General features: G+C 52.5%; 1 protein-coding gene across 1 annotated transcript; it reads right to left on the reverse strand.

Annotated features, from left to right (window-relative positions):
- Window positions 1-237: 237 nt before the first annotated feature.
- EFHD1 (EF-hand domain family member D1) lies at window positions 238-14,438 on the reverse strand. The gene is made up of 4 exons (XM_065748213.1): window positions 14,014-14,438; window positions 7,503-7,650; window positions 2,295-2,429; window positions 238-1,223 (listed from the first exon to the last, which is right to left on the reverse strand). Exons 1-4 carry the CDS (start codon window positions 14,301-14,303, stop codon window positions 1,089-1,091), a joined length of 708 nt encoding a protein of 235 aa, XP_065604285.1. The 5' UTR covers window positions 14,304-14,438; the 3' UTR covers window positions 238-1,088.
- Between the last annotated feature and the right edge of the window lie 824 nt (window positions 14,439-15,262).

Genomic DNA, 15,262 nt, shown 5'->3' on the forward strand with positions numbered 1-15,262 from the left:
CAGCACATATCCAGACAAGCATCAGGTATTTTAACATTTGTGGGTGAGTTTCCTGTGTGTGTGGTGAAGGAAGTAGCTAAGAACAGTGCAACCCCTCTGAATCCAATTCAGCTGAAGATGCTAACCTCTCTGGTCTTCCCTTCTTGAGCAGAGGGCACTGAGCTAGTTTCATCTATTATGGCTCTGATGAAATCAAACACCACCATTATCTTTATGATTCAGGATGAACACATCCAACTTGGAGAAAAAACCCTGTGTGCCATCCAAGTTTGTCATCCAGCTGGCAATATCCCTTAAAAACAGACAGAACTAAGGCTGAAAAGTACAGTGAAGCCATACAATGCACTAACACGATGGAATGTGATAGAAGATAATTGATTAGGCAACTCAGTTTTCTATTCTTGTTTAAGAGAGCCAGCTTCCTCCCTTCAAAGTTCCCAGAAATCCCACATCTTACTGAAAGGTTAGTATGGCACTTCAGAGAAGAAAAACTGGAAGACTCTCCAACATGCTGGGCTGAAGAAAAAAGCTACAGGAAATAATTTGATCCCTGCCCCTAGTAGTTATCTCTCTCTTCACAGTGCTTTCAGTGCCTGCAGCACAGGGCTTTGAGGAAGACTGATGAAGTCAAGGATGCATGACAACACCCAACAGCAGTACAAACATACAGGAAGTGAATCTGTACTTGGTACACTCTGCTTTACATGAGACCTCACTACTTGAATGTAAGCAAGGAATGAATTAATGAGGTTAAGAGAAAAATGTACAGAAAAGGAAAGAATGAAGTAGGTAAACACTTGTCAGTGCTTACCCATGATTTGCTACTTGCTGTTTCTACTTCAGGGTGATGTACTCCTGACAGTTCAAAGCAAACAGCATGCACACAGCTCTTACGATTCACATTGCTAGGAGTGCATAGTAACTGCAAGAGTTGTGCCTTTAAACTCGGAAGGATCTTCGAGAGAGGAAGACTAAAATCTGTTACAGCATTGCTTGGCAGGATCCAGGCCGTACTCTCCAGGTAGAACCCCAATCTGGAAAGCATGCCAAGTCATGTGCAATCTCAGAGTGCATACTGGTTAGCTGCTTTACTGGGTAAATGCAGACTTCAACTCCCTGAAAGCTGCCCGGCGGTGTTTCCTTTCCTCCTCTTCTCGCTTTCGCTCATCTTGCTCAGCTCTTATTTCTGCTTCAAACTTACTTGCTGAAGAAAGGGCTTGAACCTTGATGAAAGAGAAAGCAAAAATGCTTTGCATCAGAGTCAGAACCAAAGTCTGAATTGCTCTTAAGTGAACAATACCAGACTGTTTACTGCACCTCTCATCGCTTAATGGGAAGATGTCAGGATGGGTCAAGTATTAGGCTGCACTACTTGGGTATTTACATCCAATACTTGCTAGCTCGCTTCACTTGGACATCAGTAAAAGAGAGGTCATTTCCTAATAAGTCACTAGCAAGCGACCAAAACAATACCATCAGCATTAGGTCAAATGCATTAAGTTGCACTGCATGCTTACAGAAATAAGTTCTGAGTAAACGTTGGGAGAAACTATGGCAGAAAACAGCTCTGAATCATAGCCAAATCTGAGATAATCATACTACACCACAGATAATCTGCAGATCAAAGACTTTTGCTGGCAGTTTTTCCAGCTTTCATCTCAGTACATCTGCTGTGCAATAGCTGTGCTACACTCAGGACAAAACTTCTTATGTAAGCAAGCAGGATTATTCTCTCTCCAAGAGAACTTGCAAAAAGGGTGCTTTGTCAGCTTCTCATTGTGTAAAGCTCTTTCTGCCAGCACCAGGACCCCATGGAATAATTTTGATTCCAAAGGTCTTTCTTGAGCTGTTCTTTGTAACATCTGAAATGTATACTCCAAAAAACTCTATTCACCACTAAACTGAGTTCTCCGGTCAAGTTCTGAAAAATGAGAAAGTCAGTCCCCATGCACTTGTTTCCAGGATGTTTCTGTCCTCTAAAGGAAGTCAGCCAGCTAGTCACATACAGCTCCCAGCCACAGGGACACAAGTCCACCAGCCAGCTCTACCAGAGAAAGATCCACAGCAGAGTGGGAACAAAGGCATTCGTGTTGATTATCTGCAGGAGAACACATCAGCTAGGTAACAGTCTGAAGGGAGAGAGCAGTGACTGAGGTCACGAAGGCCAGATTAAATTACATATTCTTTCAGCTAGAGAGAAAACAGGCAGTATCTTCTACTGAAAAGCAAGCAGGGTTAGAATCTCAGTGACAGTCAGGTGCAGTTTTTTCATGTTAGTGTTTGCTACAAGATACCTTAGCTTCAAAGAAGTTCTTGGCTCCTTTGACTCCCTCAATGGAGACATCGATCTCTGAGAGCTTTGCGAGAGTCAGCAGTCCACTGTCCTCCTCAAGTTCCCCAGCTGCAGCTTTATGGAAAATCAGCAGGAACTATCAAGACAAGAAACATTCAAGTTCTTCACTGAGAAGAATTAAAATGCAACCAGCACGTACATCCACCTGGGGGGAGGGAGTAACAATTGACATTTCAGAGCAAACGAAGCCAGTTTTATAGAAACCAAATGGCAACTTTTGCTCTCATGTCCTAGCTCTATGACACAGCCCTGTTGCACTACAGAGAGAAACTTCTTAGGAAAAGAGGGTTTGTGTGGAACAAAGCCATGATGAAGCACAGCTGCAGGGCCCCTACACAGCAAGAGGGAGGAGACCATCCCCACCTGCCTGGTTCAACTGCAAGGTAACACTATATTGCCTTGCGGGGTCTCAGATCACATCCCACAAGAATGAAAGCAGAACAAAAACTGCCTTGCTTCACACCTGAACCTCAGTCCCTCTGCACTGAGGTGACAGTCCAGTTCCACCAGGGAGGATATCAGAGGAATGATGTGCACTTGGAAGCAATGTGGGGACAGCCCAGCCACCACGAGCCCTGCCTTCAGTACTTCCCAAGCCTCACTGTCCACACAGCACAGGAGGAAAAAAACAAAATTAAGGCCAAATGCACCAGGAACAATAACACATGGTTACTTCAACTGGCTCCTTGTCTAGGACATGGGAAAGACCACTTAAATCAGTACTTGGAGCAATGCCTCAGCATGTTCCAGGAAACCCTGAATGGTTTAGCTATAATGAGCAACACCCATGTATTTCTTTTGTGCCCATTAAATAACACAAAGGAGAGCTTCTGTAATGTATCTGTCAGGCCAGGGGCATGCCCTCATGAGCGTCAGAGATGACTTAGAAGAACACAGGTATCCACAGAGCTGGTTTTGAAACCTTTGTCCTACACTGACCTATAGACATTTAACCTGGAGGCACCACAGCAAAGTGCCAACTGGCAAATGAATCACAGAAGAAAGAATCAGCCATATTACCCTTCAGGAAAGGGCACAGAAGGGATAAGAACAGCTGCTTAAAAATAAAGAACTCTGCATCACCTGCCTCCTGACAGCCAAATGCATACAACCAACCCCCTGCTATCCCTGGGCACCCCACGAGGTGTCTCAGTGCCTGCTTCGTACAGCACTGGAGGAACAGAGACAAGTCACCCAGGCACTAAAGGAGTCCAGTAACACACTGCAGCACTTCAGTCCAGGGGAGAGAGCTGCAAGTACCACAGAACTGCTGTGAAGTCCATCTGCACAGGCACGCCTGACATCCCTGACACTTCAGGACTTGGCTTTCTCCTCCAGAAAGTGCCTGTATTATCCCAGAGGAGGGCAGCAGAGTCCCAGCATCTGAACTGAGAAAGCCCCACTCTCCTGCTTCAAACCGTTCACAGCAACCAACAGAGATGGGCGAGTTTGAGAAGATTCCCGTGGGGAGGGGTGTGGAGATGACGGCAGTGCTGGCTGCCCTCTTGCAGAGGCATTGCTTCGTGCAGTGGCCTTGTAACCCCTTATGTGCTCAGCACAGAGCAGCCAGAAGGCAGTCTGTGCTTGGAGAGGAACTTCATTCCCCTCCAAAAAAACATGCAACAAATTAAATGATACCCTGCTGAACAGAAACCAAATCCTTCCCAAGACACGCTCTCTCTCGGCTCAGATCCGCCAGGCTTGGGCTAGTTCCTCTCTTCATCCACCACTGCTGAGCACAGCAGCACGGAGGGCCAGCAGGCAGGCTAGGCAGCACACACTGCTGTCAGTTACAGTTCCTCCTCACAGTTTCTGCTCCACCCTGCAAGTCCCACTTCCTGGCATTGGACAAGTGCAGCAAAAGCAGCACAATCCTGAGGTCTGGCACAGCTGCTGCCCAGGGAGGGACTGGAAACACCCAGTCACAAGTACAAGTGTGCATGAATCATCCTGAAACCAGTGGATGGGGAAGCGATCCTCAGATGGAATACAGGCTGCTGCAGCCAAGGAAAGCAAGCTAAAAAGGAAACCAAGGAGCAAGCAACCAGCTGGAGTAGACACAGCCTAACTCCAGCCTTTAAGCGCCCTACAACACAGACTATAGGGCACCATACTGGTTCCTATTGAGGAATCAATCCTCACTTAACATCAAACTATCAGAAATTTTCCCTTTAGAAATAGGAGCTCATCAGGAAACTAACTCATTTATATCCTCACTAGGTGCAGGACACATCACATGCAGCTAAGCATCCAGGAAATAATGCCAAGAGAAGCCAAAGTGAACAATGCTTTTAAAAAAACTTAGTTCTCAAAAAGCACATAACAGGACACACTATTCCCACCCCAAAAACTTCCTAAGAAGCACGAGATAAATTTCCCTGTGCATCATTCGTTAGCAAAGACCAAATCAGTGCCAAATCCCAGAGCAATGCTGCAAACATGCACCCCCTGCACACTGTGCTGACCTCCAGGACATGAGAGCAGGTACTGCACTGACTGGCAGCAGTGCCCTTGGAGCTGCTTGCCGGAGAAGTGGTGTCACCCAAGGCTGCGGTGCACAAACCCTGCTGGCAAACACATGACGTGGGTCAGCACTTAAACAGGTGAGGAACAGTGGGTGGATTGTGGCAGGATGTAGCAGCCAGAATCAGACATTATTATACCAATTAACTCTGGTTTTCCTGTGGTAATAAAAAAAACATGGATTTTTTTTTCCACCCCCCTGCTGCACCTGATCCTTCAAAGCCTCAACTGCTTGGCTCAAGCTGCAGAGGGAGCCCTGTGCATCTGATAAACTGACATACCTTGCAAAGTCACCAGTACAAACAGCATTCCTAATAGGGCCAACAGCTTGACAGCTGCAAGCCAGAGCAACACAGGCCTGCTTTCCAGACAGCAGCTTACATGGGATGGGAGGACACAGCACTACCCAAAGCAACAACAAAAAGGTGACCTGCTGCAAATGAAACAGGACCTTGGGAATCCTCTGGCCAGGCCTCAAGCAGCGTATTTTCAGACAGGTTTGTCAGGAAACATCCTCTGGAAAGATAGACAGGAGCCCTCCAGCAGTTGAGTTGCATGCTGCTGAGTTCAGGCATGCATTTAAAACAGGGCTTCTCCATGGGTCGTCAGAGCAGCCTACGTCAGCTCACTCTCCACATGCTGGCTAGTCACCATGAGCTGGAAGTGGAGCAGGGCAGGGCCACAGAGCTGCTTTAGGCCTCCTCGCCCACCCAGGGAAGCCTGTCTTCCTAACAGCCCTCTGCCCAGTGCTTCTGTAACAACACAAGAAGCTCCTCTCTACCACTTGGCAGGTACTCAAGTCTTCCAAAGTGTGTAATTTGTCCCAGAGCTCTGCCAATAACACTGCCTCATTCCAGCCTGTGTACCGCTCAGGCTTCTGTTTGCTTGTCCATCTTTTTGCATCTGGCAATAAACTACAACAACAGCACCAGCTGCTGCCTGCCATGTGCCAAGAGCTGGCAGCACACAACACATGCCAGCTGATGAGTGGCCATGCAAGGGGCTGAGCTCCAAACAGGTGGCAGCAGAAGAGGAGCCACACTGCCACTTGTGCTGAAACAGCAATACAAGGACATCACAGGCTGGGCCTCCCAGAGCCCTGAGGGATAAAGGCACTTGGCTTTCATTGGAGAAAACACTTGCAAGCACTGCTCATGTAACCCAGAAGCCATCTCTTCACCTAGTCCAAAGGCAAGCTCAGGCAGCACACAGCAAGACAGAGAGGGCTTCTCCAGAACACACAGAAGTTTAGCAATCACAGGTGCACGTCTGTTCTGCCTCCAGTGCTTACCTTGCCCCTGTCTGACCTAGGAACAAGGACACTGCTCTTCCTGCTCCACTGGATTCTTTGCTACCTCCAGTTCACCTCTGCCTGAGCAGGTACCCTTCCGTGCATAGAGGAACCACCAGCTTAGAAGTTGGCAAGCTTAAGCAGAGAGGCTCTCACTGGTTGAGAGCATTCCTCAGAGCAATACTGGGAACAGTGTGTGAGAGGGGACATGCAAGGCTGTATGAGAAACAGGAGCAGTTATTCCCAACAGCTCTAAAGGGCAGACAGAGGCATCCTCATTTTTCCCACATCTCAAAAAACCTAAACAAATGGCATTTTTAAAATAAAGAACAACATCCTGAAGCACGTGGAGCTCTGCCACAATGAAATACCTGCCCTAGAAGCATGGCAAGGGCACACCCCCTCCAGAAACAGGTCCTGAGCAGCAAGGCTTCCCTATCTCCAACACATCCTGGAGGAAGGAGCAGCAGGATGGCCACACAGCCTTCCATTGCTGTAGGAGTCAAGTAATTGTACTGCCTGAGGAGCTGCTGGTTAATATATAAAGCCACACTGTTAAGCACACTACAGATTCAGGCAGCAATCAAAGTCTAGAAGATTATTCAACAGGAGGTTCTGATAACTGCTGTGATAAAGGCTGGGTACCCTTGACTGCATGCACACCACTGCTGAAACGCCCTCTTCTTTCACCCAGCAGCAGCAGCTCCTGCCCACAGCAGGGCTCTCAGCTCCCCCAGCACAACTGATGCCCAGTAGTATCACAGCAGAGCAACAACAGATCTGTTTGCCGACTCTCCTGTGCCAGTATGAAGTATTAAACTGCAGCATCACCCAGTTTATTACTCAATGCAAGGACACAAACTCTTGAAGCTTGCTGTGATCTGGAGAGGGACCCACAATGAACTGGAAAAGGAAGCTGTCTGTGCACCATGAAACAGTCTGCTTTGAGCAAAACCCCTCCCTTGCACCAGGAACAAGGTCTGAGCCACCAGAATGCAGAAACCCAAAGATGTCTCATGACTGTGGGGATGTGCCAGATCTGCACCACCCCCAGCTACAGCAGGAAGGTCTGCCAACACACCCGGGCAGCTGGGCTCATATGTGCTCCCAAAGCAAGAAGGGAGGCTGAAGCATATCAACACCAGGTACCATCGCTTACTGACAGTGCTTCAGACTTGGATCTGCCCATGGCATGAGGAAAATCACCTGCTGTTCCACCATACCTCACAATAGGAGGGGTATGGAAGGTACAGGGCTACAGTTGGAGAACAGGGCCTGGCTGTCTCCTCCCTTCTACCCTACAGCCACATCTCAGCTGCATTCACGTCACCTTACCTCACGGAAGCTGAGCTTCCCATCGAAGTCTTCATCCACCTCTTTGATCATGTTCTTCAGGCCCAGGTGGGTCTGAGGGGCTCCCAGCTTTTCCATCATCAGTTTTAGCTCCATCAAGTCAATGTAACCATCCCGTCCTGAGTCGTACCTGTGGGGTAGAAAGGGGAGAGGGTCAGCCCTTGTCATTTCCCAGATCCAGGAGCATCATCCCAGAAAGGGAACTGAGCAAACTGAAACACTGAGCAGCAGAGAGAAGCTGTACAACACAGATAATACTAAGCTCAGGGAAGTGGTAGGCCACTTTCAGAGCTGTCTCTAAGAAGGAAGTACTCACAAGCCAAACCACCCCACACAAAAAGAAGAGGAACTCAGCTTATCTTGGGATTTCCATCTCACCCACTTACGTGTCCAGCACACAGCTTACACCATGCACTAGCAGAGAGCAGCAAAGACACACCAGAGCCAGCTGCCACCTGCTCTCAAGCTCATTTAGAGGAGAAACAGGGTGCACAGACCAACCAGAACCTCCACTTGAAAGAGGCTATCTTCCTTTGTGAGAAAAAGACAACCCGCCTGGCTGCTAAGATCTCTTCTCTCTGAAATGCTTTTGTACTTTATAAGCACTCTGCTTCAGGGCAGCTGTTGATTCAGTGCCCTGAGGCAGAGCACAGAAGCAGGCTGGGGGAAGCACAGTGCACTACTGTGACCCTGGCTGGTGCCTGATGGCTGCAAGACAGCAGTGGGAGAAGAAATTTACACCCACCTCGGGACAGGTCCGGGAGCAAGGCTGGAGAAGGACCGTGCTCCCACAAGAGCACAAAAGGTTGTAAACAACTCCTTAAGGAGAAGAGGGTAGAAACAGGGGAGGGAGGCAGTGACCCACAGCTCTCAGACTACGCACCAGTTTCTCCCTTGACATCCTCTGCCAGCAGGAGCGGAATACCCATGAGTTCATAACCATGAGTTACTGGGTTTCGAAATCCAAAGACCCTGCTGCAGTGCCTGCTGCTGCCCTGGCCTCCTTCCCCACCATCTCAATGTCAACGCAGTTCTGTCTTCTCAGCTGCTCAGAGAGGAGCCCCTGCGCACTGGGCTGAAGCTCTCCTCCCTGGCAGAAGCCAGTGAAATCCTTCCACCCATCACTCATTCACTATTAGCTCTCTTCCAAAGAGCACGACAGCTGCAGCCATCCCAGACCAAGACCTGCACAATTGTGGTTACTCTGGAAGAAGGCCCTTTCCAGCTGAGAAACCTCACAGCTGCGGAGGAAGTTGTGGCTGAGGAAAGCATGAACAAAGCTGCTGGCACTGAGCCGCGTGCAGGCGTGGGCAGTGCGAGGCAGGGCTGCAGCCAACAGCATCGCCCCACCACAGCACCGGGCGGGGATCCCTCGAGCCAGGGTGGTATCTGCTGCTTTTCACACAGCCCCACCACCTCCCATACCAGTTCTTACACCCAACATATCAAGCCCACGAGAACCAAAGAGACATCTGGCAGGCTTGCAGACCCTGCTGCTAACCTGCATGCTCGTTTGCAGCCAGCAAACCTAAGGCCTGTAGATGGGACAGCTTTCTGCAAAACTAGGAGAGAAACCTGTGCTGGAGCAGAAACCAGGTTACAGAGCTGACAGGTCAGGAAAAGAGAAAAACGGCAGGCATGCTGCAGGAAAGCATCAGCAATCTGTGTGTAAGCAGCACAACCAAGCCGAGCTCTGAGATGCACTTGCACAATTGCATTAAGTACAATCTCACACATCTAAGTTCAGGGGAAAGGGTATGGTGCTGCTCCTCTGCAGTGAGACAGCAGGACAGGCAGTGCCTTTGATCAGATAAAGGACCACAGTAAACCATGGCAGGGAGGCTCTTGGGATTTGCTTTTTTCTCATCTGTTTGTTTTGCCCAAACAAGCTAATGCTGCTCTCTAGCTGGCTGTGGAAGCAGAGTTACACAGATCCCTCAAACAAGGGCTGCCACTCTCAGAGAAGGACAGGAACGGAGATGAAGCCAGAAGGAAAGAAGGTGCTCAGCCAACACCGTGCCCACCTCACCCTTGTGATGCACACACTACCTGCAGGCAGACACTGGTCCTCAGTGCCTGTCTTCATCTCAGCAGTAGCCTGGAGGGCAGACAGCACCCCAGAAGGGTTAACTAGCTACACTGGGTGCCTCACCACTGGGCACAGCTTCAGGGCTCAACTATCCTGCAGAGAAGCAGCACAAAGCCAGGATTGTGAGGAACAGGCAGCAGAACAGCACGCTGTCCCAGCTACACAATAGGTGTTCAGTGCACAGGGCTGGGCGGCCCCAGAGGAATGCTTCTCCAACACAGGGCAGGCCACCGGCGAGGGGCAGCGGCTCAGCAGGCACATACCCTCCCAAAGTCAGCTTCCCAGTCTCTCACTGCTGGGGACAGCAGGACACCACAGCTCCCAGACGCTCAGTGCAGCACCCTGCAAAGTGCTGCATTGCCTCCCCACCCCCACTCATCTCCCAGAGCAGCCTGAGTATTTTAGGACCTTGGCACAGCCACACGACCGCCACGCAGCTGCACAGCCAGACTATTTAGGGAGAGACATATTTATAGGGCATGAGAGAAGGTGTAATTCGTTCCCTGCTGCACCCCCACGAGTGCAGGCACTCAGCACAACAGGACACAGCACATTTGTCACACAGCTGAACCAGGGGAGCATCAGTCTCAGCACTCCTCAGCCCTACCCAAAACCACACCACCTACCATCTGGGAGCTCCCCTTCAGCACCCTGTGCTCCAGCCAGGTCCTGGGACAGCACTCACCTACAGCACTGCCAGCACAGCAGTCCTGCTCCTGTAGGGTGACCCTGCAAGGATAGCTCAGGTACCAAGCAGAGCTGCAGCAGAGCACCAGAGCAAATTTGGTCCCTAAACATATCCCAGCATCCTGACAGCCACCCTGTCCTACACTTCAGGAGTGGCACAGCAGCACCTATATGCCCAGCTGCCTCACCAGCCCCACCACCACCCTCTGTCCTGCCATGACACCAGAGCTTTGCTCCCTTTGGGCTCAAAGCTCCCTGGGCTGCCAGCCAAGGCTTACCCTAGCAAACACGCAAGCATTACAGAGGGGCTCTGACACTGACAGGCAAAGTATCTCAGATCTCAGGCACACAGAGACAGGGCAGCCCCAGCAGCAGGGCCCTGGTGGGTCCCCTTCTGCAACTGGGCAGTTGTGGCCCCATGGATGAGCTGGGACACTGCACACAGCTACAAGCACCGTGGCCGACACAGTAAGGCTTCGCAGTACAGCCACTGTAACAATCCTGGCAGCAGATGAGACACTGAGCTGCTGCCAAAATCTGCTGCAACAAGGATGCACACAGATTCCCAGACTGGCTCGCTTCTACTCGGGCTGCAGCACATCCCCACCGCTGGGGCACTGAGGGAGGAAAGCAGCAGCAGAAATAGGGGCAAGGAAGGAAAGAGACAATGCTTAACTGAAAAGACTTATTTAAGGGCAAGAAGCTTTTTATGCACAGTTATTGTGCTAGTACCATCATTACAACTGTGTTATGCAGCACAGCTGGAGGTTTATACCACAGAAGATAAAAGGACTGGGAAAGGAAGAAAGGGAAAAAGGAAAAGCTGAGCACTGCACTACCAGTACTGACTTGGCAGTTACCTCACCAGTTGTCTTCACAAGAAAGCCACCAAACAAAAAAAGGATAGTTGAATGAGAAATCCCAAACACTGGAGGATCAAAGAGCATTTCTAAATATTCACACTTCTTGAGAAAGGCTGGAAAGAAAACCTGCCCTTCCTGTACACGTTCAGTGTACCTGAGCTTGCTGCACACACTGCAGGCAACCATACTTTGATCTGCAGCTCCCGCATGTTGTAATGGGCTAACGCAGTCTCTGAAACAAATCAGAGTAATGGTGCTAAAGTGGTAATAATCTCCTCTTAAATATTTCAAAATCCTTTCTAAGTAGCACTCAACTTCCTCTGAGCACTGCGTATCACCTTACATGCCATGAGCTTCGATAACTCCTCCACACTGGGGCAGATTTCCTCCGAGGAGCTGGAGCAACGTGGCCTTGGGCAGCCAAGTCCCCATCAGGATTACCTTCCTGACCACTGGGCCTCCAGGCACAGCTGGTGGCAGATCAGGGACAGCTGGTCACAGCAGGAGCACAGCCATCCCAGAGCAAGTGAGGGTGCCCAGCACCAGTCAGCAGCCAGCCCAGGCCCCCCAGGGGGTCAAGGGGTGACCACAGCCTTCCTTGCTCGTCACAAAATGAGTGGGCAGCACATGAAATTCCCTAAATGCAACAGCAATGCTGGAATTCATGCACTTCCTCCCACCCTGCAGACTAATCTGGTGGCTGCCTTCCTCCCCCGCCACATACCTCAGAGAGGTCACTCAGCCCAGGCACAGCCTGCTGCTCACACACACGCCTGCCCCCAAGCTGCCTCTGCCTGGATGAGATCACAGCAAGGTGAGCTGCAGGACTCCACAGCTCACCTGCAATACTTTGGGAAGGGAGGTTATTGTGGTTGCCTCCATCACCACACACTGTCAGAACAGGCAACTAATTAGGTCGCATTATAATTAGCCTGAGCTGCAGACTTCCTGGTTCTTCCGCCAAAATAAATAAATAAAAGCCCACCCCAAGAGCCACCTGAGCATCTACACTTCAAACTGTGGCCCCTGGAGTGGCACAGCCCCAGCACCGTGATGCTGGCACCTGGGAACAGGGACATGAGCTCAAACAGGATGGCAAGCCAAGCCAGAGCACATCCTTGTGCAGGGGCTCCCACATCCCAGGGATGGGAAGTTCAACAGCAGAAACTTGGTGGCAGAATCTGGTGGCAACGAGACAATACCACTGTCTGTCAAATGCTTATTTTCTAACATCAGTCATAAAAATCCTAGGTTGCTGTTGCTGGGGCCAATAAGCCATACAAGGCATAAAACCTTTAATCACATTAACTCTAGCTCTGACTGGCAGGAATTAAGGGGAGTATTTCCTCTCCTTCTGGAGCACGTGGTGTTGGCCAATACTTAAAACAGGTTGCTGGGACCAGATGGAGCAAAGACCAGATCCTCCACGGCCAACTGCAGCTGCCCCCAGCACAGGGCTTCCTGTCCTCCTGCCTCCATGGAGGACACCCACCAGCCCATGGGGCCGGGGGAGCACGCAGCCCAGCTCCATCCTGTTCTGGCAAGCTGACCAATGCTCAGCTGCAACGGTCCTCAAAGGGCACACAACATTTCCCAGCTCCACCGAACTGCTGATTAGCATTCAACTGCAAAGCCTAGATTTCCCACTTGTAAGGCCTGCATTTAATGAGCTCATTGTCTAAACATTCAGCTGCGATTCAGCTCTTCCACTTTTTATTTCCCCAATTGCAGTTGTTCCTTTCCTTTTTCCCTTCTGAGTCGGTATCCCTGCCCACTCCACACTCCTACCCTCAGCTACCACAGCAGGCTGCCAGCTTGGTTCACCCTGCTGCCCTCACAGACCCACATCTCAGCCCTCTACACAGCACAGTACCCCTTTAGCAACTGCCAGAAGGGGCACAGGAATGAGCAGAGCAGAACTCTCGCCCAGACACCTCCCTCCCCATGCCCGGCTGCTGATGCAAAGCAGCCCACACAACAAAGACCTCTGCCACACAGAAAAATGAATGCCTCGCCACAAGCACACAGCTAGGTCTCCCGCAGCAACAGTCCTGTCTGGGGCCAGCAAAACCCCACAGAGCCGTGAAGTAGAACCATTCAAGCAAACGCTGTCTCTTGGCCCAACCTCTGAAATGCCTGAGGCAGCTTTCAGACAGGAGAAAGACCTGACAAGTTACAAACCCTGCTGCAGACACCTCTGTAAGCCGAAGCAGCTCCTTGCATCCCATACGGCTCCTCTGCAGCCCAGCCTCCTCGTGCCGGACAGCATCTTCACCCCCAGCCCTGCCCCCCTCCTCGAACATCGGTCCCAGGGAGCACGGAGATTTGGGGCACCGAAAGGAAACACGAGCACAGGCAACAAAGGCACTCACAATGCAGGAGCAGAGGGAACAGAGCAGGGCTGAAACGTGGCCCTGGTTAAGCTTACACCAGCAGCTCTCTGCATTGCTTCGCACGAACGTTCCCGACAGGAGGGGAACTCCATCCCAGGAGGAGATGCAGCCACGCTCAAGCTTCGTTTGAGCGCACGAGAGGGAACACAAAGCGCGGCCAACGAGCCCGCAGGTGGGGCCGCGGGAGACACCGCGCTGCTGGAGGCGGCCAAGCAAAGGTCAGCCGTACCTGGAGCCACCGGGGCGGAGCCGCACGGCACGCAGCACTCGTCCCCTGACACGGGACGCACCGCTCGCCCTTCTGCCTCCTCATCCCACAGCACCCACCGCCCCGAGCCGCGGAAAAGCATCCGGACAGAGGCGGCCCCCGGGCAGAACGGCACCCTAACCCGCCCCCATCCTCCGCACCGCGGCAGGAAAGCGGCGCGAGGGGCCCGGCCGAGCCCCGGCCCGGCACTCACAGGCGGAACATGCGCTCCATGTCCTTGATCTGCCGGCGGCTGAACTCCTTGAACTCGGTGTAGGGGTTGAAGACGGCCGCGCGGCGGGGCTGCGCCGCGCCCTCGTTTATGTCGTGCCGCCGGGCCAGCTTAGCGCTCAGCTCCGCGTCCGCGCTGGCCGCCAGGCAGCTCCGCTCCTCCTCGCCCGGGCACGGGGCGGCCGCCTCCTCCTCGTCGCCCTCCGCTGCCGCCCCGCTCTCCTCCAGCAGCAGCCGCCGCTGCAACTTCTGCGCCAGCTCCTCCGAGGCCATGGCCCCACACGGCACCGCCTGTCCCGGCCCTCAACTTTATTCCCTCACTCGGAGGAGGCGGGCGGGGCGGGGAGGGGCGGGGAGGGGCGGGGCGGGCGCTCGGTGCGGCCCCTCGGGCTGACCCCGCCGTGCCGCCCCGCGCTCGGGTACGGCCGTGTGCGCGCTCCCGCACCGCCCCCCGCCCGCAGAGAGCCCGGCCCGCGAGGATCCGACACCTCCCCCGCGGGGCCCGTAAGCCCTGGCACGTGTCTCCCTCTCCTCTCTTCGGGCTAAAATTAACCCGGGTCAAAGCTCGGCTCGGCCCCGCGCTCCTCCTCCTCCCGCGGGGGCACCCCGCGCTCCCGGCCGCCCCTCCGTGTTCCTGCGGCTGTGCCCGGGACTGTGCGGCCGCCGTGTCCCTCCCGGCCCCGCTCCTCCCGCTGCGAGCAGGGTACCCCACAAAGCCCCCGGGGCTTTTTCGCGTGGGAGAGGGGCGGCCGGGAGCGGGGGCTCCCACGGGAAGGGACCGCTGAGGCCACTCGGAATGACCGTGCGGCAAACGCTGGGCAGCACGTGAACGCGTGGGGGCACCTTCGTGTGACTTAAAGTCGTGTTGTTCTTTTCCCCAGCCTCGCATACTGCCTACGGTACGCTTGGAGAAACAGATAAGCAGACAGTGAGAGGCTCAGCTGTCAAGATTAGGGAAACGGATGGGACAGACACGATAAACAGGAGGTAACACGTGAGAGATCAAAGCTGCGTGGGATCGGGCTGTAAATAGATTGCGGACCTGCAGTACTCAATCAGCAGGGAAACGGGACAAATGCTTGGCGTGCGGGGATAGGGAATATGAGGCTGTGATGTGTTTTAGGGACATGATGGGATCTGCCATCCTCGCGCAGCTTTGGTCCACATGAGTGGCACAGGGCAGGACCCTGCAAAAAAATCAGGCCCGGTCAGCCTGTGCTCGAATAACGGTG

This window comes from Cyrtonyx montezumae, unplaced genomic scaffold (assembly GCF_038088225.1).
Source record: "Cyrtonyx montezumae isolate F1298 unplaced genomic scaffold, pur_monq_1.0 scaffold_5, whole genome shotgun sequence".
Classification (NCBI taxonomy): Eukaryota; Metazoa; Chordata; class Aves; order Galliformes; family Odontophoridae; genus Cyrtonyx; species Cyrtonyx montezumae.